The 26,959-nt window shown below is 36.9% G+C and overlaps 2 protein-coding genes across 7 annotated transcripts; both read right to left on the minus strand.

Moving 5' to 3' along the window:
- Nucleotides 1–460: 460 nt before the first annotated feature.
- Nucleotides 461–6,756, minus strand: LOC103717549 (uncharacterized). 5 transcript variants are annotated; one of them, XM_088720113.2, is made up of 5 exons: nucleotides 6,148–6,756; nucleotides 2,000–2,261; nucleotides 1,863–1,922; nucleotides 662–759; nucleotides 468–592 (listed from the first exon to the last, which is right to left on the minus strand). In XM_088720113.2, exons 1-3 carry the CDS (start codon nucleotides 6,711–6,713, stop codon nucleotides 1,917–1,919), a joined length of 834 nt encoding a protein of 277 aa, XP_088576239.1. In that variant the 5' UTR covers nucleotides 6,714–6,756; the 3' UTR covers nucleotides 468–592; nucleotides 662–759; nucleotides 1,863–1,916. The 5 variants fall into 5 exon arrangements, with proteins under 5 accessions (XP_088576238.1, XP_088576239.1, XP_038989666.1 ...); XM_088720112.2 differs by lacking the exon at nucleotides 662–759 and having other exon boundaries at nucleotides 461–592; XM_039133738.3 differs by lacking the exon at nucleotides 468–592 and having other exon boundaries at nucleotides 621–759.
- Nucleotides 6,757–16,046: 9,290 nt separating this feature from the next.
- On the minus strand, nucleotides 16,047–21,353 carry LOC103717524 (uncharacterized). Of its 2 annotated transcripts, XM_008805953.5 has the most exons (3): nucleotides 21,124–21,353; nucleotides 16,677–18,349; nucleotides 16,047–16,549 (listed from the first exon to the last, which is right to left on the minus strand). In XM_008805953.5, exons 2-3 carry the CDS (start codon nucleotides 18,343–18,345, stop codon nucleotides 16,182–16,184), a joined length of 2,037 nt encoding a protein of 678 aa, XP_008804175.2. In that variant the 5' UTR covers nucleotides 18,346–18,349; nucleotides 21,124–21,353; the 3' UTR covers nucleotides 16,047–16,181. The 2 variants fall into 2 exon arrangements, with proteins under 2 accessions (XP_008804175.2, XP_088576240.1); XM_088720114.1 differs by lacking the exon at nucleotides 21,124–21,353 and having other exon boundaries at nucleotides 16,156–16,549; nucleotides 16,677–18,503.
- Between the last annotated feature and the right edge of the window lie 5,606 nt (nucleotides 21,354–26,959).

A 26,959-nucleotide genomic window follows, 5' to 3' on the forward strand; every position in this document is an offset into this window, starting at 1 on the left:
TAAAAACCAAATGAGCGAGTCTCACATCAGCCATGTAATTTTTTTTGTGCGAAATTTTCAAGTTGCTCTAGCGTTTTCTTCGTACAAATTTGACCAGCAAGCCAGTCCACATGCATTGTCACTAGAATCTGAACCAAATCTTCTGATAAGCATAATCACGTTGCAATCTCTGACCTCTAAGGATTTTACATTGACTAAAATTCCTGGAAGCTCTTTACAGCAAGTCTGCAAATCCACAAGCATTTTTCGCCTGCAACAGGAGATTAATTCAAGCCTGAAACACTGACAACTTGCCTGCAACAACACCAGAAGTGGAGGCGGCCTCAGAAGTCCAACGAGAATTCGTATTGCAGGAAAAATACAAGAAATGCAAGGATTGTGCAACTCAAGCAAGGGATTAAGATGGTTACCTACTAAACATGAAGGGTTTGATAGCATATGTTGTTTGACCTTGGTACAGGTCTGGTACAATTTCTTTTCAATCTATCACCATCCAATCTTCATCTTTCGTTTCAAAAAACCCCCAAGTTTGGAAGTTGGCTTCAATGGAATATCGTGAACCGCGATCATAGAAATCATACAATAACCATGCCTTGCAGAGTTTCAAAGACAAGCATAGCATCAGAAAAAGAAAGAAAGCACATTAAAAACGTCTGGATACCTGTTAAGCGTATTCCAGAAATGACCCTTGGCCAAGTTAACTCAAAGATCACAGATGTTGATGTGGAATGCCCATCTGGTGACAGTAGATAAAAACACCTGCTACTAACAAGCAGACCCTAAATAGCCAATGGGTCAAGAGAAATTCAATAATAAACAACAATGCTCAAAAGTTTACAGAAATTCAGCTACTGGAAGTTCCTAAAACAATAAATAATGCGGATAAGAATTATTTGAATCCGAATTTATGATTGGCTACGAGTGAAAGAGAGATGTACAAAATAAAAAAGGAGATTGCCTCAAAATATTGGACAGTCAATTTTACAAACAAGCCACAATGTGTCACTGTCTTTAACTGTCGTACAAATTTTCATGTGGACATACCCAAATTACAGTCTACTGCATAAAAGTTGATAAGCATGTAGATAAATATTCCCACAGCTGGGCAACAATCCCTGATTCTAGAATCTCCAGCTTAACAAATACAAGACCATGTAATTCAGCTCTGGTTTTTCACAATGGTGAAAGATCCCCGCATTCAAACAACAACCGTATCATATTTTTTTTTTTTACTGAAGATAATCACATCAGCATCAATTTGTTTTAGACTTGACATGAGAGTGGCATATAGGGCACATTACATCTGCTCAAACAACAGAAGAAAGAAGAGGAGCATGCAGCAGCAAGCAGATGAGTTTGTATTAAGTAGTCACCCAAGAAGGGATGCCAAGGCTTGTATTATATCTGGGGCCTGGGAGTAAAGCTTTGGCTTCCATGCCTTGCTCAAGTATATAGATGAAAAACTAACCAACCAAAAAATTTTCAGGAATACTCTTTCAAGTATGCTGGCAAGGCTGTCAGGTAGAAAAACCTTTATGCAGCCATCATCTTATATCATAGCCATGCACCTGACTGGTTGCTATCACACTGGGAACCTAGCCTGTTTCCCTACGCTGTCTTTGAACAGACCTGCAACACCTCGTTGGGTTTTAAGAACTCAAACATCATGGTTTGAATAGAATCATAGAGACAATTAAATGAAAATGGACTACTAAATAAGATGCATAACTAACAGCGAATAAATAAACAAAATAGCAAACAAACATGCTGAAGGATAAAATCTTTTTGAAAAGCCTGTGATCAACAAAATTCAAATCAAGGTAACAAACAAGAATACAAGTTGGCAAGAAACATTGCCATACCTTTTTAGAATAGTAAAAATTTTCTTCCCAGGATGTCTAGCTTGGTCTGATTGGTTACGTCTTCACCCAATGTCTGGAAGGTTAGGACAGCAATCCAAACCAGAATCATGTTCTCAACAAAAAAAACTTCAACCAACCTTTTCATTCTCTTCTTGTGCAATGTTATTAGTGGCAGCATTCAATGTTTCTCTTCTTCTGGCTTGAATTTGGCGCACACATTCAGCAATTAGAACATTAAATTTTGGAGCAGGCCTGCTTGAACAGGATGTGTGAAGGCCTGATCTTTTCAAAGCTTGTAAAATGTTCCTCTGTGTCTTCTGGAAGTGCACATGACAGAGTGAGGGCATGGCAGCTCTCAGAACTGGCTTCCCGCAAAAAACTTGCCCATTTTGTGGCCCGCTGAAATTTAAACACAGCCAACATTGTTAAAAGCCAAGAAATGGTCTACAATCTAAGAACAATTCTCGTGTCCATAATAAATAGTGCACCCACTTTATAAAAACTAATATACAGCATCTATTGGTCACATTCATTCTATAAGTATGCAACATGTAGAATAGCTCCCAACCACTAGGATGGTAGTCCAGTTATGTTGTTGGACAACAAGAAACTAGTCAAATCCAAGTGCCACTTGATTTCTTATAAAATGGCTCGTCTGAGACTTAGGTTTGAATGTCACCTACATTACTATCAGCCTTTCCACCAACGATAGTGGAGATCCCAAGAAAGAAAGAGAGAGAGAGAGAGAGAGAGAGAGTAAAAAAAGAAACGAAGTTTACAATCTACGCAACTCATCCACGATTTATACATTTAATGAGAAATGTGAATCCTTTAAAACTCATCAAACCACTGCATCATGTGACACGCTCTGTCTTTATCTAAAAAGCTTTTGAAGAACAGATTCCTAAATTTTAAAAAACAAGGCATAGGCCTCATCATGCATCAAAAGTAGACAGAAGACCAGGGGAGGAAAGAGAAACTGTTGGTCGGGGATAAAAGTTGCCAGAAGCCTTGACATAGGGTCAACCCCATCAATCAAATGCAATTTTTAATCTCCTCAAACTGTTACTTCATTAAATCAAGCATTTGTTATCACAACACTAATCAAGAATCAATTCTGGTTCATTAACATCCAGTGTCACTCATTGTTTTGAATCCTTGTATCATTCATTTCATTAAGATAGAATGACCAAGTTAGTAAATCTTTATTGGTGTACAAAGTTATGCTTACAAGGTGCTTCCTTACCATTAACTAGATCTTGGCAAGTGCAAAATCACGTGAGGAACTTTCAATGGATCACCGTGATCCCACCAATCAAGATTGAAAAATATAATCTCCATTTTATTTCATATACATATTTGGAGGCTGTAGTTACTCAAAGAAGAGTGTATTCATCATGAGATTCAGACAGCGTAATAGTTATGACTCATGAACAACCAATGGACATCTGTCGCTCTTTTAGTTTCAAAAATGTACGATACATGTGGTTCATCAATATTGCACACAGTTCACTCAAGAGCAAGAGCATTTGATGGTTTGTAATGATTCCTTGGATCATGATCGTTAGGAGTGAATCCAATAAATATACTCCACTTTACTTGTATACACTTGCCCCTCTCTTACTCATTTATGGGGGAGTAAATTTGGATGTTTTTGTTTGGTACATTGTTTTGTGTGCCAAATCAAATTGTAGTAGTCCATATTAGACAACATACTGTACCATAATGATAGAGAAGTGGCATGGTACAGGGGCTCGATATGGTACCGCATCAAAACATGGTATCGATGTTGTCCTGACTTGGTGCCTTTACCATGTATCAATATGCAGATGTACCCTACCATACCATACCGTACTAGTAAGAGGCTTGAGACCAAAGTACGCTATACTATACCGAACCGAACAGTATGGAGCATTACCATATTGTACCGTACCGTATTAATATCAAACCGATACGTGGTACAATGGCATAACAACATTTGGTAATGCTGAACCGGCCCCCATATCGGGGGTACCGGCATAGTAACAGGGTGGCACCAGCATGAGGCCCGGTGCCGAGACAGCGTACCTTACTTGAGACCAAGATGCAAAACCTTATTTGGTAAAATTGAGAATAGGCAAAACAATATGTCAGAGGAAAAGAACATGGTTTGCAAAGTTGCAGTATGGGCACATACTGATCACATGGCAAGACAATAAGTAGAATGATCCACTTTCCATATCCAGTCATGGTTTGTTAGCATGGACAATATTCCTATACTGATATTGATCAATTCAAGTTGATATGACTCAGGTAGTAAACATGTGGCATAGGCCTGTGTGCATAAGCATTTCATACATTGGGAAAGACATGATAACACAAAATCCCCAAATGATGTCTGTGTACAAGACCTTACTTGTAAGGATATCATTTTCTTATTTATAAGAATTTTGTTTGTAACTATCATCTAGATGGCCCGTCCCTATAATTTGCATTGTTAAATAGGTCAACACATGAGAAACATGAGAAGTGGAGAGGGCAAGCTTAAGCATTCCCTCCAATTTGTTTATTTTCCATCTTTATCTCTTCATTATTTTGACTCTAGATCATGGTTCACCATATCGTACTAGGTGCATTGTACCTTAATAATAGGAAGCTAATACTTCTTCTTTTTTTTTGGCCCGGGGGGGGTGTTAGGATACCGAACAATATTGTTTTTTAACTTGCCTTATATTGGAAGCCAGGATGATACTCCAAGTTAAGAAAAAGTTATCCTATAAATCCCCACTACTTACCAACTAAGTCTAAAAAGGTTCAACAATTACTTATTTTCCAACTAATTAATACTTACAAGAATGGAAAGTCATCCAAGATGTCAAACACCGTGTGGCCTTCCTAGCAAAATTATAATTTTCTTATCTTGTTTAAAATTTTTATTTGTTTCTATCGCTAGGTTCAGCAGAAAATGCTGAACCTGACTTTGGATTATATGGCTCTAAAGCCAAGTTCCATGTGGGTGTGTGGGACATCTAATACTGATTCAATGCCCTCCCACACACTACCTCCATTAAAAATGGACCATTTAAGTAGTATTTATATGATATCAATGATGATTTAGTGGTAATTTCATGCTACAAATTGCAATTCCTGTTCACCATTTCATCCAAACCTAACATCCAAAATCAAGACTTCAGAACATGATTTCTCAGAACTCAAGTTAGGACACTTCAAACACTTAGAGCCTATTTAAAAATTCCTGCAGGAATATCCTGTAGGAATTAGTCCTATTGACCTGCTTAGTCCGCGATCTTCTAAGAGCCCGCCCAATTCCAAGCCTATATCCCAACTCAAGATTCGTCATCTCGAAACCGGACACTATACTGGTGCCACACTAACATTATGTTGGTACGATATAATATGAAAAAATTTTGGCGTATCGAGTGTAGATGCACCTTCCGTACCCTCCATATGCCTCCCATATCATGTACCGGTACCAAACTAATATGGTAAGGTATGTCCTGTACTGTTCGGCTCAGACTGGTAAGGTGAACCATATCCCAATCTGTAGGTCTGTTGGTCTACAAGAAAGAAATAAAAGACCTATGGAGCTTCTTTTTTTTTCTTCCACAAGATTCAGGCTGGAGGGGTGCTGGATTAGTATGAGTGATACACAAATAAGCTGCCAAATCCATGAATCCAGCAGGAAATCCTGCCCAATCCTGCTGGATTTCCCGAACAGGCCCTTATATGGGAAAAAAGTCAGCATAAGCTTTCCAAAATCTCTGCATTGGCAACATCTTCCCACACCTAAGATCTGTTTTTATGTGCGAACTTCCTTAACAGTTCCCTATAGTTTCTATCATGAGTTGCGCACTTATTTGATGTTGCCAATCCGCAAACATGAGTGAGTAACGTTGCGTTGTCTCACAAAATACTTTTAATCTACAACAACAGAGAATAAAACGTTCAGAAAGAACCAGCTACCCAGTCTCAAGAAATATCAGAACGCAACTTCAGAACATAAAGCATTAATAAAGACCTTATTCTAGCATTAAGTGTGCTTCCAGCAAACCGGATACAAGGGGAAATCGTCTAAGAACTAAATCCCAGCTCAAGATCTAGCATTTAAAAAAGAGAAAAAAAAACTCCATGAAAACCAAAACACCCTCAATTGAATCCTAAAATCAAAAATATCCCAACTCAATCATAATCAAAACCATCAATCTTCTAAAAACCATAAAACATAAAACGAAAGAGAAAAAAGAGGAAAAAATATTAAACTCTCAGATCAAGTTCCAGCCCATACCTCCTGGTAACATAATTGCAAGGCTTGTACAGCGTCTGCTTGCCATCCAAGAGTATGTGCGCATGGCAATACTTTGTCAGCGGCATCGCCCTCGTCTTGCACCCCGAAAACGCGCACCGTTTCCTCTCCCCCTTCACCGCTACATTACTGTTACCCCCCGGCTCCCTAAACCCTAATCCTCCCCCCTCCCCCACCCCAACCCCACCGTTCTCCGGCCCGTTCCCTCTCCCCTCCTCCACCACCGGGCTCACCCCGAACTCCCAGTAGTAGTCCCGGTGCCTCACCCGCACCTCCTCCACCAGCGCCCAGTACTTCCGCCGATAGAGGTTCTCCAGCTGCCTCACCCGCCGCGCCCGGCGGCGGAGCACCTCCTCCCGGGACAGCGCCCCCGCGTCCCGCAGCACCTCGTCCTCCTCCGCCCCTTCCACCGCCACCGCCGTCACTCCCCCCTCCACCGCCGCCGTCGAAGAGCCCGCATGATTAGTGTTGAAATCGGGGGGGTGGGGCAGTGGGAGCTCTCGCTTCGGGGGTTTGAAGGCCGTTTGGAGCTTATTCGAAGCACCCATCGCGCTCTCTCTCGCCACCCGCCCCCCCTCCCTAAAAGAAACTCCCCCCCTCCTTCTCGGACTCGGAGGAGAGAAGGAACGCCGAGTTGTTATCGAGAGGCCCGAGGATGTGAGTCGGTTACAGGGGATGTTTGTTTATTGGCGGCACCAGCGATCGGACGGCGGGGACGCGCGTGGGGTTGATTTGGTGCGGATTCAATTTGGACCGTGCTGGTCTCCGGATTCGAGGATTCTTTTTTTTTTTTAGAGGATGTTTTGCTGGTGTCCGGTTGGGTTTGAAACTTTTCCAGTTGCTGCGAGTCTCACTCCACGGGCACGTTTCAGTTGATGAGTGGAGAGAAAAGGTGTTTGCTGTTTGTAACATGATGGGCTATTTTGGATATTAAATAGGAAAAGGCGCGTAGCGTTAATTTAGGTTTTAAATTCAGGGTTGTTTTTTGTGGAAACTTTTGTTTTTGGTGATGTTATTTGAGGAAAGTATAGGTTGGTTGTTATATATTAAAGAATTGTAGAATTAGGCTTACCAAAAAATAATTATAATATTAAAATGATTAAGTATCAAAGATGTGTGATTTTTATGGTTAAGTTAGACTTCTATTTTTCAGCATAGGAGGTATGATTTTATTTAGCATCTTGCTTACTCTTGCTTCTCTTGAGCTACTGCTCTTGGTAGTGCTGCTCGGCAATGTCATAAATACATAAATAAAATATAGATTCTGTATTCATGTTGCTATCTTAGTAAGTATGAGAAGAATAATGTCCAAGCATGCTAATACTTTTTAAAGTTCGTATTCTTTGCATTGCGTGTTTTGCACCACAGAAGGTTGTGCACCTTTAAATAGCTGCCATGTCATCCATATCAAAGATGGAGGATTGTGGTTCATTCTCAAGACGTACTACCATATTTGAAACTTGTTTCTATTCATGAAATGAGTCATAGCCATCCATCTCCAAGATGGATGATGTGGTGGCTATTCGAAACATCCCTGACATGCACCACAAAGGATTACGATCTCTGCTTCTTATGTGTAGACACACTCTTTAATTACAATGTGTATTTTTATTTAACATCCCATTTAATTCACCATGATTCAATTCAAAAAACAAGTATATACTACACATGAATCATCTTTGCTTGCATCATTATATGATTTGATTCTCATTATCTAATAAATAAGAATATTATTATGACTCCCCGTAACCACTAATTATTGTACCTAAGGAAAAGATACTAGTTATTGCAATGATGCAAGAAAAACAAAATAAATGCAAATACAACACAAGAATATTATCTCCAAATAATGCATTATCTTTGTGAGTTACTCATTGATAAATATGTGGTGTATTTTTTTGCACTTCAATGAAACTCTATTTGTCAGCATCTCACATGTGACTAAACCAAGCTCAAAATCAAAGACCAATGCAAGGGTCCTTTTAAGCACCACTCCACTTCTCTTTTACGCTTTCCAATTTTTAGCTAAATATTGTGATGTAAACCCTAGTGTCTAACCATCATAGTAACTATGTAAGACTGAAATTGTTCACACTTGACAACCATCTTCATACTCCCACAACCTATTAAAATACTTTCAAAATGTTCTAATGAAAAAACTAGCATACTGATGGGAAAAAAGAAGGTATTATTTATACCTTGATATTGCTTGAACCACAAAGTAAGATCCCATGTCTAGATGAGTATGCTGGAGGACATCATTTGAGGCAAGAGTCTGGTAACCTAATTTTTCTACCTAATTTCTTTCTTGAAATTCCACTTTTCCCCACACATCCTGCCACCTTCCATTTTTCAAAATTTGGTTTTCTTATGTATCTTATCTTGCCCTTGCCAATAACTTTCTGAGATATAAAATTGTTATTTGTAGACAAAATGTTAAATCATTACATTATCTTTGTTAAAATAAATGGTTGGGAAGAGAATCTACCTACACTTGCGCAGTTCATTACCATCTTTCTTAGTAGATTAGTTTGATTTCTTGCAAGTAAAACATCATGTAAAATTGTTATATTTCATAATAATGGTTGGACATCCGTTCTGCAAAAAAGTTTCCATTGAAGGTATGGTTTATAGAAATTGTCAATTTTGCATAAATAATAAATAATAATAAGATAAATTGGAAAAATAGATGAAAATAAAGGCATGTCCGGATAGAAAAACTATCTCCAATATATAACAAATTTGGCTCAAATTTATCCTACTATTATGAGCACGATGGTATGGGAAGCTTGGCCCAATCAACTCTCCTTCAGAAAAGAGGAAAAAAGAAAATTTAAGTTAAAAAAGAGTAAAAATAGAAAGGCTAAAGAGGCTTTCTCTCTCAAGTAGTATTATCACAACGCCTGTATTAGATCTAATATATTGTGCACGAGACTCATAAAGGCCTAATAATATGTGCATGTTAAAATCTATAGGTGTGCTAAACATGCGCATATGTGCATCAAACCCAAGCACAGCTAGCCAAGTTGAACCGAGCCGAGCTCATGTGTAGTCCAACTTGAGCTTAGAAGAACTGAACATCAATAAATGCGAGCAAACCTGCATTTAGACATATAATATCCGATGATAAAGATATCTTAAAATTCCAAATCTTTTTTTAAAAAAAAAGAAGAAGAAACAATTAAAAAAGAAAATAATTATAATTCCATTTAAACATTTGAATCCTTTTAAAAGGAAATATTTCCAACAGTTTCCATATGACATAGTTTTATACTCTTATGACCTCTCAATTCTTCTTCCTTTTTTTCCTAGTAAAGCATGACAAGGTTAATAGAATATCTTCTAGCCAAATATCTATGAGCACCCGCACGCCCTCCATCCTTATCCAAGAAATATTGTATACAACCAGATAATTGAAAACCCCCACGGCATATGAGAGAGAGAGAGAGAGAGAGAGAGAGAGAGAGAGGATTGATTCCAACGGATTAAAAGGTCTAAATTTTTCAACTGTGTTTATTATAAGAAGGGTTGGATGGAAGACAACTGCTTCCGACGTTGGCTACACAGAATATCTCGGTATGTGACTTCCAACTCACCTCTTGGTCTTCCTCTCATTTAATCATTATAAATGGATTTGGTATGAAAACTGTGGCCTACAAGTGAGATCGACCTGTTCTCTGTAGAAGTGCAGCATCTCAAAGTAGCTCAAGTTATTAAAAACAGGCCCAAGCTTCTTTATATTCTAAAGCATCACACAAGCGCTTTTTGCCTTCAATTCTGAGGCCGAAGTGTAAAGCTACATCCCATCCTTTCCATCATTGCTCTGTTCCTCACAATTATAGCAGGAATGAGAGGTGCCAAAGTGCTCAACAACTTCGCTTTCAACAGCAGACCACCAACAAACAAAAAGGCATCTGTCCTTCAAATTCTTTACAGCTCTACAAAGAGCTTTGACAGAGTTTCCACTTACGTTTCCATTGTACTCGCCAGATGAGCCGAGTCCCCCACTTATCCGGAGCCCATCCAATTGGGCTCGTGTGGAAGTCTTATGTAGTCGGGGTCAAATAGCACAAGAACATCACATGCATTCGAACATATTTCAGCACTGGTTTTTATATATCTTTTAGTTCTATTAAATTTTTATATATAAATCTCCGACTTTTTTTTTTATATGTATATGTACCTGATATACCTCGAAACTGATCATAGCTGATGTGGCAAAACGATCTGGTTCTCAGTGGCAACAATATATGTAATAAAAAACTTGATATGTTTATAAATATATATTGATATAGTATATGATTAGTGCTTCACGTACTCTTTAGTATATCCTAAATAGGTGCTAAACAAGGGCCCAATAATAGAGCTGCTCTTGTTACTCCTTTCCCCTTTTTCCTATCCTCCTTTTCGTGTTTCCGAAGTTAAGTGCAACCGGATTTCGGATTGCACGAACATCACGTGTTTAAAGGGGAGGGGGTTTTATGAAGGGCTTTATTTCTCATTTTACCTCTAGTGGCTGGTTAGGGGCTTGCAAAAATATCATAATCAACTACTGAGAGTTATTTATATGCCTACTTCACGAATCACTCCACACGAACTTTGATAGTTCTTCTAACAATATGCTCTATTTCATAAATTTTAAACTGAGGATGTTGGTACATTAGTCGCTCATTTAATATGAGGTGTTATTACTTGAATGAATTATAAATGAAAAGGGCTTAGTGTTGCGACTTTTAAAATCGTTGAGTGATGCTCATTGAAAATAAGGTTCAGATTTGGACATAAAATATGATCTACGTAGTCCATTTGCTGCTTAGTTTAGGAGATTTAGATTGGATTTAAATTTGGACGATAAGATAAATCTGGATATAAATTCTAGGCCTCATGTCCATCCAACTAACTTGAGCTAGCGTGGAAGACAAATAAGATAACTTATTCCCTCCCAATTCCCCAACCCAACAAATAAAACCTCAGCCTAAAGTGGAGCCAACCACTCAACCAAAACAGTATTTTTTTCTTCATGTTGTTAGAGAGAGAGAGAGAGAGAGAGAGAGCTGCCTGAACCAGTTGAATGATTTTTCCTTCTATTTTTTCGCAAGCTTTGTATTGGGATCATAATTGTGAAAGCTGGATGGCCATACACATTTATACCATCTTCTGACAGCTATAATTATTCTTAAACTGGGATCTTATTGTGGCTATTTTTTGCCTGTCTACGTGGCTCAAAAGAAATGCTAGATTATCGTACATTTATCAGAAGCCTTGCATTCAAATTCTAGTTCATGTATGGTTTCTTTTGAAGGATTGGACTATGACAGCCTCAAAACTTTGCTTGTTTTGAAATGCATGCAGCCGACCCCTACATATGGAGAAGCTGTTTCCATACGTCAAAATCATGATTGGGAGATGTTGCTGGTAGAATCCAGATTAAGGTCGATCTCCACCAGAAGTGTGCTAAGATCAGTTGCAGCCAAAATGCCCTGATATCGGTTGGATCCGAGGTACTCCGAGGTCACCTAGAACTGTGAAAGAAGGCGGGATTGATTTATAAAAAAATCCACTTGTTGGAAAGTTTCTGGCGGAGAACTCTCCGATGCTTAAGTCAGAGATCTAAAACAATAGTTAAAGAGAGAGAATGAGTGGAAAAAAGTATAAGTTGCTTACTTGAGGATCCCCTTGTCATCCCTATATAGGGTGAGAGCGGTATCTGTTACCTAATTTATCACATAGTGCCATAACCGTACAATAACGGCTAATCGTGCATTAACTGCATGGTAACAACTACCTACAATCGTCGTACAACAATGATCACATTGTTCGTGTCTTCACTAATGCATCTGTTACTAGAACTATGATCATGACCCATCCAATGTGTTTTAACATTACTTCTGGACAAGTTCGACTAGAATGGCATGTCAACCAATACCGAGATTATTTACTTCAGTTAAGTCCGAGCTTAAGGCGGTCGGAATGACCTGAGGTTGGGATAACCAATATTCTCCCCATCAAGAGAAAATAATATAAGCACTTTATTATTGCGTTAAGACTCATCCTCAAAAATTAAAATAAATATTATTATCAAAAATGAACAAATAAGTAATATATAATATAAAAAAGCAACAAACAATATGCTTGATATTAATTAATTAATTATGATATAAAATAAAATATAAATAATTTAATTAATATTTAAAAATACTATTATATTAAAATAATAAAAAATCAAGTAGGTTATATTGATAATTTATGTTAATTACTACTCAAGGTTTACTATATATTATACTAACAAATGAGAATTGTGCAATGTATGTTATATCAGAAAATTTATAAAAATATAGAATGAATTATTAAATACTATTGACTATAAATAAAAATATATCAGAAAAATTAAAAAGTCAATTAAGAAAACAAAAATATTAAAAAAATAAAGAGCACTAGCATACTTCATTAAAATACAAAAAAAATATAAAACTGATGTTGAAGAAAAAATGTCAATTAAGATTATAAAATATTATAAAAATAAGAAATAGAAATTTAAAATTAAAATAGTATAATAAAATTGTAAATCAGAATATTAACAAAGTAGAAAATAAAATGCAGCATATTTATGAAAATAAAATAAAATAAAATATAAAAAAGATAAATAAAGAATAAAATATATGATATTCTAATATATAACTAGCTAAATTAAATATCAGAATTGAATTTTGTTTAGTGCCTTCCTTTGTCGCAACCAATAATGAAAAAGGAATCATGGTTCACATTCCCTATCTTCTGATTCCGTTTTGATACCCATTCCTTTTTTTTTTCTTTTTTTTTTTTTGATTCTTGCCAACCAAATTTAATGGTAGTTTCTTTCTTGTCTTCATTCCCCTAATGAAATTGGCTTATGCTTACCTACTTTTTCTCAAAAATAATTCTTATGAGCATTTTCCTAATAATTTCCATAAGTGGATCATAATTATCATTTCTGCCGAAGCATAAATTTGTAAGTACCAGTTTTCTTCTAATACAATGTATCGAAGTAGCAATTATTGCTGTCTCAGTTGATAAGAATTAATATATATCTCAAGATATTGGCCAATGGGATACGATAAGTTGACCAACATCTCTTAATCTCTTTCATACATATCATTAATGTTCCTAAGAAAATTATGAGTATTGTTCAATTGTATCAAGATGATCTTTCAATGTTCACCTGTCACTCTAGATGTCTCAGCTGTGTTTACTGGATAAACCTGAAAACTATAGTTTCGAGGAGAAATATATACGAGAGAGAAGAATTTTAAGCAACAAAGCAACAGAGGAAGAATTTAGATTATGCGGCCACCATTGGGAGAGAGCGATATGAACAATGCCATGAGATTCTTTTTCAGGAAAAAGCTACAGTAACATGGTGAAAATGTTTGTGTTGACCAGCTACACTAGCCTTTTGAAGGCTAATAATGCTTTCAATACTGTTTCAATACTGTTTTAATCTATACAATTAAAAAAAAAAAATCATTTCTTGGTGTCTCTGATTTATGATAAGTTATCAACTCGACTTCCATCCTCTGAATTGGCAGGAGAAAAGAAATCATGCTTGATTTAGAAAATTTATTCAAATATATAAGCCAAAGAACAAAATTTAAACACAATCCCCATACCTATGCATTTCTTCCTAGTCAACTAACAGGATGAGTTACATAAAATTTTAAAATCCAAAATATGATGATAACACACAGCAAGTCGCAGACTAAAATGTTTTAGAGATTCCTTATGGATGCATCAAATGACCATATAATGGATGCTTCTAGTAGAACTAGGTAAAAGAACAATGATGCATACAGGTGAGAATTCACAAAATCAATAATGATAAACACATTTTGAGCACATGGACCATAAATAAATGGGTTCATTTACTTCTAAACCGCAAATTATCTCAAACAATTTTAACCATGAATAAAATGAATACATAACACAGACACACACACACAATTACACAAACCCACCTTAAAAAAGTCACCTTATTTAAAATCATTTGATGCACAAGTAAGAAACCTTCGACTAATTAAATTATTTGGCTTTAGGAACTACAAATTTTCCAGGCTATGACCAGCATTCAGATTTCTCAATTTTACTGTAACATGATTTGCACAGATCAAATTAGTGCATCAGCGTTCTCTCCTCTACCATAGGCCACCTTCTGTTTCTATACAGGTGCCAAATTTCTATTTTGCTCCATACTTTTTTGGCTTGAATACTTTGTTTATAAGATTCTTTGTAGATCATGCGAATTCAATTTTTTATGAGCTTACGACCATATCAGGAAAATCATGTTAGTAATCCACACCATTCAAATGATAAAAAAGTAAGCCTCAATCACCAAAACAATAACACAACCAATTTTCTACTTGAAATAATCTCAGCAAAATAAAGAATAAAAGTTCTTGGGTACAAGGCAATATAGTTGCTCAAAATATTAGATAAATGATTATAAAAATAACTAATGGTGGCTAGGACTCATGATCCAAGCAAGTAGGCTAAATTATTCCACATGGAAAGGAGACGAAGGGATCTAATTCAAAATTCTTAACCATAATTAAGGGTACTGTGAAACAAATTTCTACAAAATTAAATGCATTAATGCTGAGGAATGAATTAAAAATATAACGATCATTAGTCACCAACAGACTAAACAAGGAGAATAAATAGTATGAGCATTAAAAGAAACAAAAATGTAGTTGAAGAGAACAGGAAGTATGAAGGTAGAAACATTTCCAACACCAAAAAGAATGCAATTTTTTTTCGCAGAAATGCATGAGATGAGATGGAATATAAATTTAATCAAGAAAACTAACCTTCCTTGCATAACAGGAGCTTCCAATACAAAATTGAGACTTTATATCACACTTTAAGTATTTTGTACAATGAGAAAAGTACCTAAATATTATAAGGGCAATGATAATGATCGCTGCTATTAAAGGAATGGACATAATGATATAGAACTTTATTAGTGATAATTAGAAATGACAAGGCTTGTTATCTAGAAACATGACATTGACTGATATAGCATAAACAAGAAGTTGTTAACATCTCACCATATTCATAACCCTCCACAACATGGAAATGGACATCATTCTCAGTGATATAAAGTGATAGGCAACAGAATAGGTAAGTTGACAAGAAGCATATAACTCCAAAATCCAGTGAATATCACTGAACTGAAGTAAAGACATATGACCTTGATAATGTTTAGCTATTTCTGACACAAAAATGTAATACAGGTTAAATGCATGAGCAGCTAAGTACAGATGTACTGACCATGGTTATTACAGACTAACACCTGCAACGTGAGTGAAGCATAAGGTGTATCATGAGTTCCATACATGCAGCTGGAACTGCATTTAATAATATAGATGCAATCTTTCGAAAATCAATTGATGTGCAATTGTAAATTAAATAGACATGGGATATGTACAATTGCTGCAGGGTAGTATAAACATGCACATGCACATGTGCACCAACACCAAAAATATTTGATGCATTAAGCATGAAAAGAAAGGGAAAAATGGAAAAGAAAAGAAACATTTGCATTTGATTACCCTGTAATCAACAATATAGTACAAATAAATATGCAACAATAAGTAGGACAAGGTGTTTGTTTAAATAAATAAGCAACCTAACAAGGAAAGATGAGATAGACACTGTTTTCCTTCCTACATAAAATTAAAAACGTGGGGCACTAGGTACTGCAACCTAAATTTTGGAAACCACTTATACCAAATATTTGGTGTGCATGTTCATGAATCAGTATATCCAATTGGACACTCACGAGACCTCAACTGTACAACAACCATGGGCGTCTATTCAATTTGAATGTGAAAAACATAGGAAAGAAATGAACATAAACTACAATGTGATTAATTAATTGGTGATTTTTCATGATATCAAATTTAGGAACCATGTGTCACGGGTCATTTACCATATACTTACAAAGTGTGTAAAGTCTTCCTGCATGAATAGTTCTTTCCAAATTATTCATAAGTTGAAGAGGTACTTCTGCAATCAAAGGGTAAATCGTCTAACCATGAATCATCTAACAGAAGTGATGAAGATTCAGACTCTGTCGGCCACTCAGAACTTACATCTATTTCATCATATATAACAGGTTTACATTTTCCATCCCTATTTTGACTGATGGCCTGTAATCGAAGATTGCAATGCACAAACATTAAATCACTCAGCTTTTCTAATTCCATCTTGTTACGTTTCTTTGTATGCAAGTTGTCAAAAGTGCTCCAGTTCCACTTGAACCAGTATGAACTGCAAGGCTGGCTTAGTATCCGCATTGCAGCCCTCTGCATTATGGGAATCTCACAACCATATGCAGCCCACCAATCACCTGGGAGTACATGAAAGACCAAGAGGTTAAATAGTATGTATATGTATTTACGTATGCAAGATGTTCACTAAGTAGGTCAATTAAAGCTCCATAAAAATGGTATTGACCAAACAATTGGTGAACAAACCTGGTGCATTCAATGTCCTTCCCATGATAGCAAATTCACTCCCAAGAGCACCTTGCGCATTTAAATATACAGGCTGCTCTTTAGTAAGTTCAATTTTATCTTTCTCTTCAGGAAACATTTTCCACATAGCTGCATGAAAGCCATTTCTCACATTTGCATCAAACTTAAAATTTGGATTATAGAAGATTGAAGGGTTAAGGAAAGCTGCAGCTGCATGTAGATGAGAATGAAGTTGCACACTCCATCTTCTCTCGATTATCTCCAAAATTGGCAAATATTTCTCTTCACACCCCTTATAAAATATCTTGATTGCCAATTTTGCCCTTTCTATACCTTCATATATGTATCCTATAGCTGGCATATCACCATCTACAACCCTCAAAATTTTAAGAAGAGGCTCACACACACTAACAGCTTCATGTGCTGATTTCCAAAATTTATCTAGAAATAGTAATGATCTGATTACTTGTGCATCAGGTCTTCTGCTGTATACAGATGACAACCAATCAGCATGAGAAAACATGTGCTTCAGATTATCTTCTTGAATCACGATGGACCTTAAAGTAAGAAAATGGGTTACAAATCTTGTAAGCTTTGGCCGGATTAGTTCCTTTCCCCCAGTGAACTTTCTCATCATATTCAATATCCAGTCATGACTGTATATATACCTTGTGATGGTCCTGGCCTCCTCCAAGACTGGACCCATCCAGTCCTGCTTACTGATATCCTCCAACATCTTCTCAATACAATATGAAGCACATGGAGACAAAAATAATGAAGGATACTTCTTTAACAGAAGCCCCCCTGTGCAAGCATAGCTGGTTGCACTATCTGTTATGACTTGCACCACATTTTCCACACCAACATCCATGATAACAGAATCAAGTAACTCGAACAAGTAATAAGCGTCATCTGCATGGGATGAGATATCAACTGATTTTAGAAATTGGGTCCCTTTAGGTGATGCAACTGAAAAAACTAAAAGTGATTTGGACCTGCCGTCAGACCAACTGTCAGAGAAAATGGTGCAACCTGTTTCTCTCCACTCATCTCTTAGTTTTTTGTGATTATCATTTATTTCACTTTTAGCTTTTTCTAAATAAGTTGATCTCAACCCCTCATAAGTTGGTGCTTTATAGCCCACTCCACATTCTGCTATTGCATCAACCATTGCCTGATACTGAATAGATTTAGATGCACTAAAGGGAATAGAGTTGTGAAAGAAAAACAGAGCTATTTTCTTATCAGCATTATCATGCTTTTGCTTTTGAGCATCATCTAGTGGGGGCTGTGTACTTGGTGAAGGGCGCGGCAGTAACAAGGATGGGCAAGTGCTGCCATGTTGTCCGCTAGATCTAGCATTATTGGCATGGAAACCACTACTAGCAGAGGAACTATTTTGGGGACCATTCTGCACCCGATCAATCTTCGGCTTCTTGGAAGCTTTCTGTTTTCTTGGAGTGCTTAAGATGCTGTGTATTAAATCTCTTACATCATCTGGGACTTCAGTACATGGGACTATGTCTTTGTTTTTAATCTGAGCCAGATGAAACTTCATCCTGTAAACCCCTCCACTGAACTCACGATGGCAATAGTTACACCTAACTTTCTGTCTTGTAGCATCAACCAAGACACAGTGCTCCCAACAAGCATCTCTTCCTCTCACCATTCTCCTGCAGTAGCCACTCAGTTTAACATCCATGCAGCTATTTAACAAAAACTGAAATCTTTGAAAGTCAAGAAGACAGAGAAGATGCTTAAAAGTTTAAAGACTCATTCATGAGAAAGTTCAAACAAAGTATTTCAGAATTTTCTTTATTGAGAGAAATATGCAGCATTTATCTCATGCTATAAGAGAAGGCCAAAATTAACAAATTTAAACCATTGGAGAGTAAGTGATACATAAATCAATAACATTTGTAGCATATCTTTTAGTCAATAGGTTCAAAGTAGAAATCAATAAATCAATATTGATAGTTCTTTCAAATTAACAAAATAGTATGATCCTTAAATAATTCATAATTGCAAGATATCAATATAACATTCTCACCTGAAATGAGGATGTGGGAAAAGAAAACAATAGTTGGATGTAAAGCAAATGGAATGTAATGGTGATCTGAGCGTGATATACTTACCAAACTATGATGATCATCATACCATAGAGTGACTGTTTTTACTAATTTTAATATGTCATACTTCTTAGGGACTAGGCTATAAACAGTGGATGTTTCGGCACAAGCAATCCCATAGCTGTGACTCTAGGCCCCTAACAGACAGAAAGTAACAAAGAAAAGGAGAAGGATAGAAAAGAAGAAAAAAGGATCAGATGGAGAAGATGAAACAAATAACCAGTGAGAAAAGTTAGGATAAAAGAGAAAAAGGGATGAAAGGAAAAATCAGGTACTTCATTGGGTTTTATCAAGAAGAATGTACTCTTTTTTCTCTGATATTATCAAAGTAAACGTTTTATAGACAAAAGACTGACATACTCTAAGTGGAGCTGACGATTTATGGGGCTTGTACAAGGGGAAAAGCCTGACAGTTATTTACACCCTGAAATAACATATTAGCCAAGTCTTCAAACTCCCCATGAAGCTGGAGAACATATATCAATTATTCCCTCCTTGGAACACACAACTGATGCTGAGAATGCCTAAGAAAGCCTATCAGAGAACATCAGCCAACTAATTCTGAGCCCTTACTTTCTGAGTAACCATTTGTTTATATCCTTTTCATCTTTTCTTCAACAGAGTAACAGACTAACAGCCAACCTTACATGCTTTCTCTGCTCATGGAACAGAAAATACAGTAATATAAAATCATGTTATTATTTATATTTCCATTGAGCCTCACAAAGGCCATTTCTTACATTAACTTCTTCAGCCACAAGAGCTCACATCTTGAATATACTCTTACTTGGCCTATCTACTAGATCTTATAACAATGCCTTAATTTGCTTTTATAGTACTCTAGGCTCCCCTCAATGAAGGTACATATCAAGTAGTGGTTCCCTCACCTAATCTATATCTGATACACTTATGCCACACAGTCTAACTATGGATATGTATGTAACATCTTTCACAGGATCTCCTATATGATTCACTACATCCTGAAATCAAGTTGAAGGAGAAATTGTAAATGACTAACCAAGCTTTAGAGATGTATACACGCTTAATATGGCACCCTAAGCAATTAATCTAGATCGATGCTCCATGTAGACCTCTTTTTACAATCCTTATGAAGGAAAGAACCTTCACATCCACTTAACAACCAGATTCTGATTATAGCTATGACCATCCCAGCATCCTAAATGTTATGAAGTTTGGTTTTGCAATGCAAGAGATCCTCATGTTTCAGTACATATCTTAGCAACAAGTTGAACATTTTTCAAAAGATAATACTTTACTGTGTACACCAAATGAGCAACCTACTAGCCCCCTTACTAGCTTGCAGCTCAACCAATTCTCAAATCTTTTAAGTTTGAGGCAGTCCTGTCTCCAACAATGGCCTACATCTGACCAAAAGTTCCTAGTTGTTTTCTTAGTAGCTTTAGGAAAAGAAAAAACATATGGAAATTAGGAAAAGGATCAACACAAAGCACATAATGGCTAAAATTAAGTTAAAAATTAGTTATTAAGTATGAGCACTTCGTTTTCCTTCATGTACTAGGAAGATCATCCTCAATCCAGAGAAAGCAGGTCCGGTCAGTTAAAAAGCCAGTTTATTATCCTTCATTTTCCCTTACACATTAATCTTAGTGAGCTTATTCTGAACATGAGTTGGCGGTGTAACAAAAGGAGAAATGATATGATTCAAAGAAGAATAGAGAAAATTAGCTATCATTTGCATGTTCCTCCTTAGAAAAGTAAGAAGCATTTTCCAACGACACTGTCAAAACCAAGATACCTCATTTTTATTCACCAATTTCGAATGAATCAGTTCTCTTTGTTGGGCACAAACCTAGTTATCTTGGCAACGACAGTGAATCAAAAACCCACTAGCCTTAAGTAAGACCTGCAGTCACTAGTACCCTGCAGAGAGTTGACATTGTCACAAGGGGTAGGGGGTCGACAAAGAATAGGAACCTGCTAAAGGTGACAGCTTTCTAATGGGCAGCACAAAAACCCTACAATATTAACCTAAACCACAGATCTACCAACATAATTCCATCAAAGCCGAATAAATTCGATAATTTCAAAGAAATGAATCCAAATCAACCAACAATACGACCAAATATATGACACATATAAACAAATGAGTATATTTGCATAGCAATAGCTTCAAACCTAACCAAAATGGGAAGAAAAGATCCAATCCTCCAACTCAAAGAGCAATACGACTCCTATACTACATAAACCCTAGCCGCCCGCGAACGGCGGCGTCGGGAAGGATAAAAATCACTGTTTTGACTTGAAGAAAGGCATGGTAAAGGGTCTAAAAATCGCACCTTGGATCAGTAATCGACGAAAAAGGACAGAGAGAGTGAACTCGCCGCACAGGTGGCGGCGGAGCGCTCGCCGGCGGGCGGCCTCCGGGTCCCGGGAGGACAGGAAGAGAAAGAGAGGAAACGGGGAGGGGAGAGAGTGGAAGCCAGGCTTAGGCGTGGGCGATGCGGTCGGGAAAGGCCGAATGGGGCACGTGCGAGCACTAGGCTGGCATTAGTGGCAAGAGGGGGCCTTTCTTATTGCCGATTTTCTTTTTTTTATAAAAAAGGAAAAAAAAAAAAAGGAAAAGGAAAAGATTCCCATGATCTATGCAGTCAACCGGCAACTCGGTGGAATCCAAGAATTATTCTATCATATAAAATCTGTGGTAGAAATTTCCTACATCTAAGTTGGCTTTGATCATGGCCCTACACTTATATAGTTACCTAATTAATTGAGAGTGCAAGCTTATCAACTTAGGCCCTGTTTGGAAGAGCTTATCAACTTGGTCTTTGATGGTTACATAGCACGCATGCACGAACGCACGCAAGATGTAGCCAAGAAGGGTCAATTTGCATATAATAACTATCTTGTCTCAATTCAAGCAATATTCAATATCATGAATCCAAAAATGGTCCTCTGTACTATAATCTGGTAGTCTTTGGCAAGGGGAAATGAGCGTGCTAGGGTGTTCGGTTGATATGGATTATGTCTAATTGGGTTACTCAATCCACAATTTCAGCAAAAAATCTAATTCAATCCCGCTAGATTACTCAAATGGATTCTAATTTGTATTTGAAAACTGCAGCATCAAATCTGTCCAGCTTTGTAGCATCATGAGGCATTAAATTTAACATATAAACCAAAATCACAAGTAGGATGCACAACAGCAGCAATAGCAACTGCAGCAACAGCAACAACAACACAAATTAATGGGCATCTATTTTGTCACAAATCTCCTTAGAAATAGGTAATGATTGGCCATCACAACTAAATCTTTGATAACTATACCTGTGACTTTAATGAAATTCATTGGTTTCTTGGATGGTGAAAAAATTAATGCACCATAGTGTAAGGAAAAACCACCTAATTATGACATGAACCATACTCTTATCTACTTATATCTTGGGAGCTACATGGATCAGATTCTTGCTGCATGTATGCAAACTTGCCTAAATTATTGTGTGTGCATAACAGCCTTGCCATCTGGCTTGCCCTTCTGAATCCATCTCATTTGCTCATGCATACCAGGGTGAGGGAGGTGAACACATATCGCATCGCACTATACTCTGACAGATGAGCATGTACATAGAAATTAGAATGCTCTTGCTTGGAACATTGACATTTCTTGAGTAGAGTCCTAAATGTCAAGAGATACATCTTTCCTAGAGAATGTAAAACATGTAGAGGTCATGTGATACTTCAGAATAAGTCAGCCATTGAATTTGTGGTTGGAGAATAATGAAGTGTTTTCAGGTTCTATCTTGTATAGAAGCTGTATAAGATAACTAATTGGGATACTCACCCCCCCTTCAAATTTCTTCAATATTTCATTCACCATACTTCATATAACATGCATGGCTTTACTCCTACCTAGTTGATTGAATGGAACTAAGGACCTGTATCTGTATATGGTTGTAGCATTTTAAAGATGAGAAGGAATTACCAAAGGGTATTGAAAACTATATTTGGAAAAACATAGAACAATATCCATACAAAACAAGCAAACAACAAAAAAAAAAGCACTTCTTCCTTATATTTATTACACAAAGTTAATAACCATGTCGGTGTCTATGAACAATACCACCTCCACTCTAGGGAAAGCAAATTTGATTTAGATACATGATGTTTCCCCATGCCAACCTGTGGTGGTAGACCAGCACAAATCCATGCTCCTTGAACCTTGAGCCTCTCAATCTCAAGTCTCAACATAAGTTCTAGCTCCACCAGCTTCAGTGTGTAAACATCGTTGCAGTGCTGAGATCCTCTTATCTATGCTTTTGATCTTTCTCTTTTCTAAAACTAGGTTCTGTTAGAAGAAGTAATTCCAGCTTGATATGTGTTCTTAAAACAAAATACGGTCTTGTGAACAATTGAGTTCCGAGACATTTAGAGAGAGGGACCTTTCGGCGAGGCCTTCGGTGCCTTCCGTGTTTTCGACAAATCTTCTTGAGTGCAGTATTACATATGCCAAGCTCCTTAGCAGCATCTGCTACGGAGAAGTGAAAATAATCAACCAAGTCCTTGAACAGCATATTTCCGTTCTCTGCCTCTGGCATAAAACATGAGATACTTATCACATGATTAAGCAAAAAAATCAGGAAACAATATTGAAACCCAAACGATCTTTTTTGATGAAAAAGAACCACAGAAATGTTAAAGAACATGTGGCCTCTGAGAGAGGAGCATGTAACTGTCCAAATTTATGCAGTCAGACTTTTCCTATACATAATATTGATGAAAAGAACCTTTTGTTCAATTTTATTACGGCAGTAGTAAGTCAAGATATAAGTAGATAATAACAAATTGATGTCCTCTGACATTCTATAAACCATTCATACTATGGACTCTTCAAATGGTACTTAGAGAAATATAAAACCACAAAAATAGCCAAAAACGAGAAGTGTAAAAATGACTATGTTAATATGTTTTGGCGCGTTCAGATGCACGTAGTCGAAAGTGAAGAAAAAAAAAAAGAAGGTGGTCAAGTTGGGCCAGTAATTTTTGTTCTTGTTTGTATTTAATTTCTTAAGGTCACACAAGCTACTTGTCTGAACTCTGAAATACCAATATCTTTTTTGATGCAATGGGAGGTTTGACCACCTGATTTTTATTCTAAGAAAGTTCAGGGACTAAGATTACAAGAACTTGGGTAACTGCGAGAGTGCTACGAGAGGGAGCCTCTGAACTCTGAAATACCAATATCACTTGCTCAACTTTGCACCACCAATACAGTCACAATAGCATCTTATTAATTTATTTATCTTGAGGTCACAGTTGTTACTTGTCTGAAAGTTACTGACATGGTGCAGTTCGTTTTTCTTTTTTTGGAATCTAGTGTAGTTAGAGTTAGCTTATTATGAAGGAAAGAAATGAAAAAAAGAGAACTAAAGAAGGCATTACTTGATGTAGAATATAATTTTTATATCAACAAGCCAAGTGCAGCTTGTACACAATTAGCTGATTCAGAGAATCCCTGAATGTAACAATAGCATGTCAGCATATAGAAATTTTAGGAGATCTCTTCAGTCTTTTCTTCATCAAGTCAAAGAGTTTAATGGATAATTAGGAAGTTTTGCAAGTATGCATTACATTTACTAGTACGAGAGGCAACGGCAGTCTTCAATGCATGCATACTTGTGCAGCATATCCATTCTTTGAGAGATCGACCAGATTGGCTGCAATCCATTTCTATTGGCCTCGATTTAACATGAGTGATTGGGCAAAGTTTGATTCCTATATATCCACTCATGTGGTACTTTATCATACGATTCATATAAGATCCATCTGTCTAGATATCATCATATACATCTAGAAAGCCGTATGCTTTGGAAGAAGCTTGTACAATTTGGAAAGGGATTTTTATTGATAAAAAAGAAGAATCTACTTCAACCGATATATATAAGAATAAAAAATTCAGATAGATGTGTCATGAAACTTGGAGTCTCCATGCATATGAGAAAAGAAGAAAAAAAGAAAATAGAAAAAAACAAACATCTGAATCTGGTAAAGTTGATACATTGATAGTGTTAGTGCTCACCATGTTGTAGCTCATTTTTGCACATCGAACATTATAGAAGAAAGAAAGGGAGTCCTGCAGGATAACATAATTATCACGTGGTCGTAGCAAGCCATAGTTGATTAGGAATTTCTGCACCCAGTTGAGAGAGCGGTTATGGTTACGGTGACTACACATCATGAGACATGCCAAAAGAAGAGCAATTTTAAGTCCTCGAGATTCAAGTCATATGAAAAAAGTATCTTTAGAGGTTCTTATTATAGTATTGACTAATCTAATTATGCTCTTAAACCCTAATCTTTCCCTAAACTATAAATATATGTAAAAGTAGTATTGAACTTTGTTGCATAATTGTTCGCCGTCCGATGATGCCCAAAAGGCATGTGCAAGTGCTGGGCAACAAAGAGGCTGCACAAGTCTAAGATCAGTTCAAATGAATAGGTTCAGATGGTTTATTGTAATTTTAAGAAACATAATTGGCACCAAGGCTCGAGCCGCTTCACTACTCAATTAAATTCTCCAGGAAGAAGAAAATTGTCTTTCCCCATTTGGAATGGGTAACATAGTGTGTAACATTTCTTTTCAAATGGGGCAGCAGCTGAGAAGAGTCTGAGATGTTGGTTGCTTCAGCACTCTTAAGTTATAGAAATTGTATTATAGAATGGTTAAGATGTGGATCACATATGAAGTGATTTAGGGATGGTATAGACTTGTTTAGCGTTTCAGCTCTCAAACACCAGGAAGCTTTAAAAATAAGTACTGTTTTAAAAGACTGGATTCCAAAGAAAAAACAATAAGAAAGCTGTTTAAATTTCAGAGAGCCACTATTAATGTCTCAAGAATAGTTGATACTTTGATTTTGTAACTATCCAACCTCCAAGATCAATGGGAACATCAAGAATCATAACAGAACATGCAATTACAGTGGATTATGGAGATCAATAATTGACTTGTTTAACTCTTTATTTTCAACCTGACAAAAAAAGTGTCAACCCTTACTCAGTGTAAGATTGCTCCACAGTGGAAAGCCATCGGCGTTGTAGTAAACATCAAGTGTTGCGTGGTAGAAAGTGTCAGGCCCTCCATGGATTGAATGCTTCATATTTTGTGATCCTAATCATACAAAGATCATCATTAACTCCCTTGTGTTCAAATGACAAACATGTAACTTCGAGATCTGCCTTAAATTTGTAGTTTGGGACTGCTAATATAAGGTACAAACACCATTGGAATGAACCACTTCTCTTTAACACTTGGCATCCACTACAATCTATGGTGGACCGCGGGACCTGCGGGGTGCTTGCTGCTGGAAACTCATGATCGATCGGTCGCAAGGCCTCAAAATTCCCACATCCCTGTTCAACCGATGCAAATTGTTCGTTAGTTGGCTGTTCATCATCGAAATCCCAAAAATGCATAATGTCAGAGAATTCCATATTGACATCATCATTTGGCAGTGCAGGGAGAGCCAGAGACTGGTTATAGTTCGGGTCGGAGAACTTGAGGATTCGGAGGACATCATCCTCTTGAGAGGAGAATTCAGTGGAATCAATGAAAGAACCAAATGGCTGGAAACTGTCCATCGACAATGCCGGAGTGAGACTCCTCCAGTTTGCTGTTGGAACGATGGGGTGGAGAAGCCACAGTGGGAGTGAGTATAGAAGAAGAAGACGGAAGGAATTAAGAAGAACGAAAGAGGTGGTTTGAAGTGAGGGGGTTGCATTGGTCGGAATATGGCGGGAAGTAAACGGTTACATTTTGGCCTGGTGGTTTTTGACCGTTAGGTCCCAACGTTTAAGTTTTTCGAATAACGGAGGGAGAGCGTTAGATTCCGGACTTCAAAAGGCAAATATATCGCAGGATCCGAAACCAAAATCCTTTGCTACCTCCGAGGATTTTATAGCTCTGAAAACAATATCTTTTTCATTTGCCAAACCAATACGAAATAACACAAAATAATGGCAAATAACACCAAAAAACCTATCTGTACCAAAATTGGAAAAAACGACTGGAAATAACACTAAATCAACACTACTATTTGCGAAAACAAATCTTGACTCATTATTTAATATTATATTTTTGATCTCCTACAGTTCCTATTATAGTTTGAGAAAAAACTA

This window comes from Phoenix dactylifera, chromosome 4 (genome assembly GCF_051530095.1).
Source record: "Phoenix dactylifera cultivar Ajwa chromosome 4, Ajwa_hap1_PhDact_Kaust_v1.1, whole genome shotgun sequence".
In the NCBI taxonomy this organism is placed as follows: Eukaryota; Viridiplantae; Streptophyta; class Magnoliopsida; order Arecales; family Arecaceae; genus Phoenix; species Phoenix dactylifera.

Bases quoted from the DNA above. Each gene is read 5' to 3' on its own strand.
- LOC103717549 (XM_039133736.2), bottom strand. From the start codon at position 6,713: ATGGGTGCTTCGAATAAGCTCCAAACGGCCTTCAAACCCCCGAAGCGA. The intron at 2,262-6,147 runs GTATGGGCTGGA...TTTAAATTTCAG, and splicing joins TGCAATTATGTTACCAGGAG to CGGGCCACAAAATGGGCAAG.
- LOC103717524 (XM_088720114.1), bottom strand. From the start codon at position 18,378: ATGGATGTTAAACTGAGTGGCTACTGCAGGAGAATGGTGAGAGGAAGA. The intron at 16,550-16,676 runs GTTTGTTCACCA...ATGTACTCCCAG, and splicing joins AAGGACATTGAATGCACCAG to GTGATTGGTGGGCTGCATAT.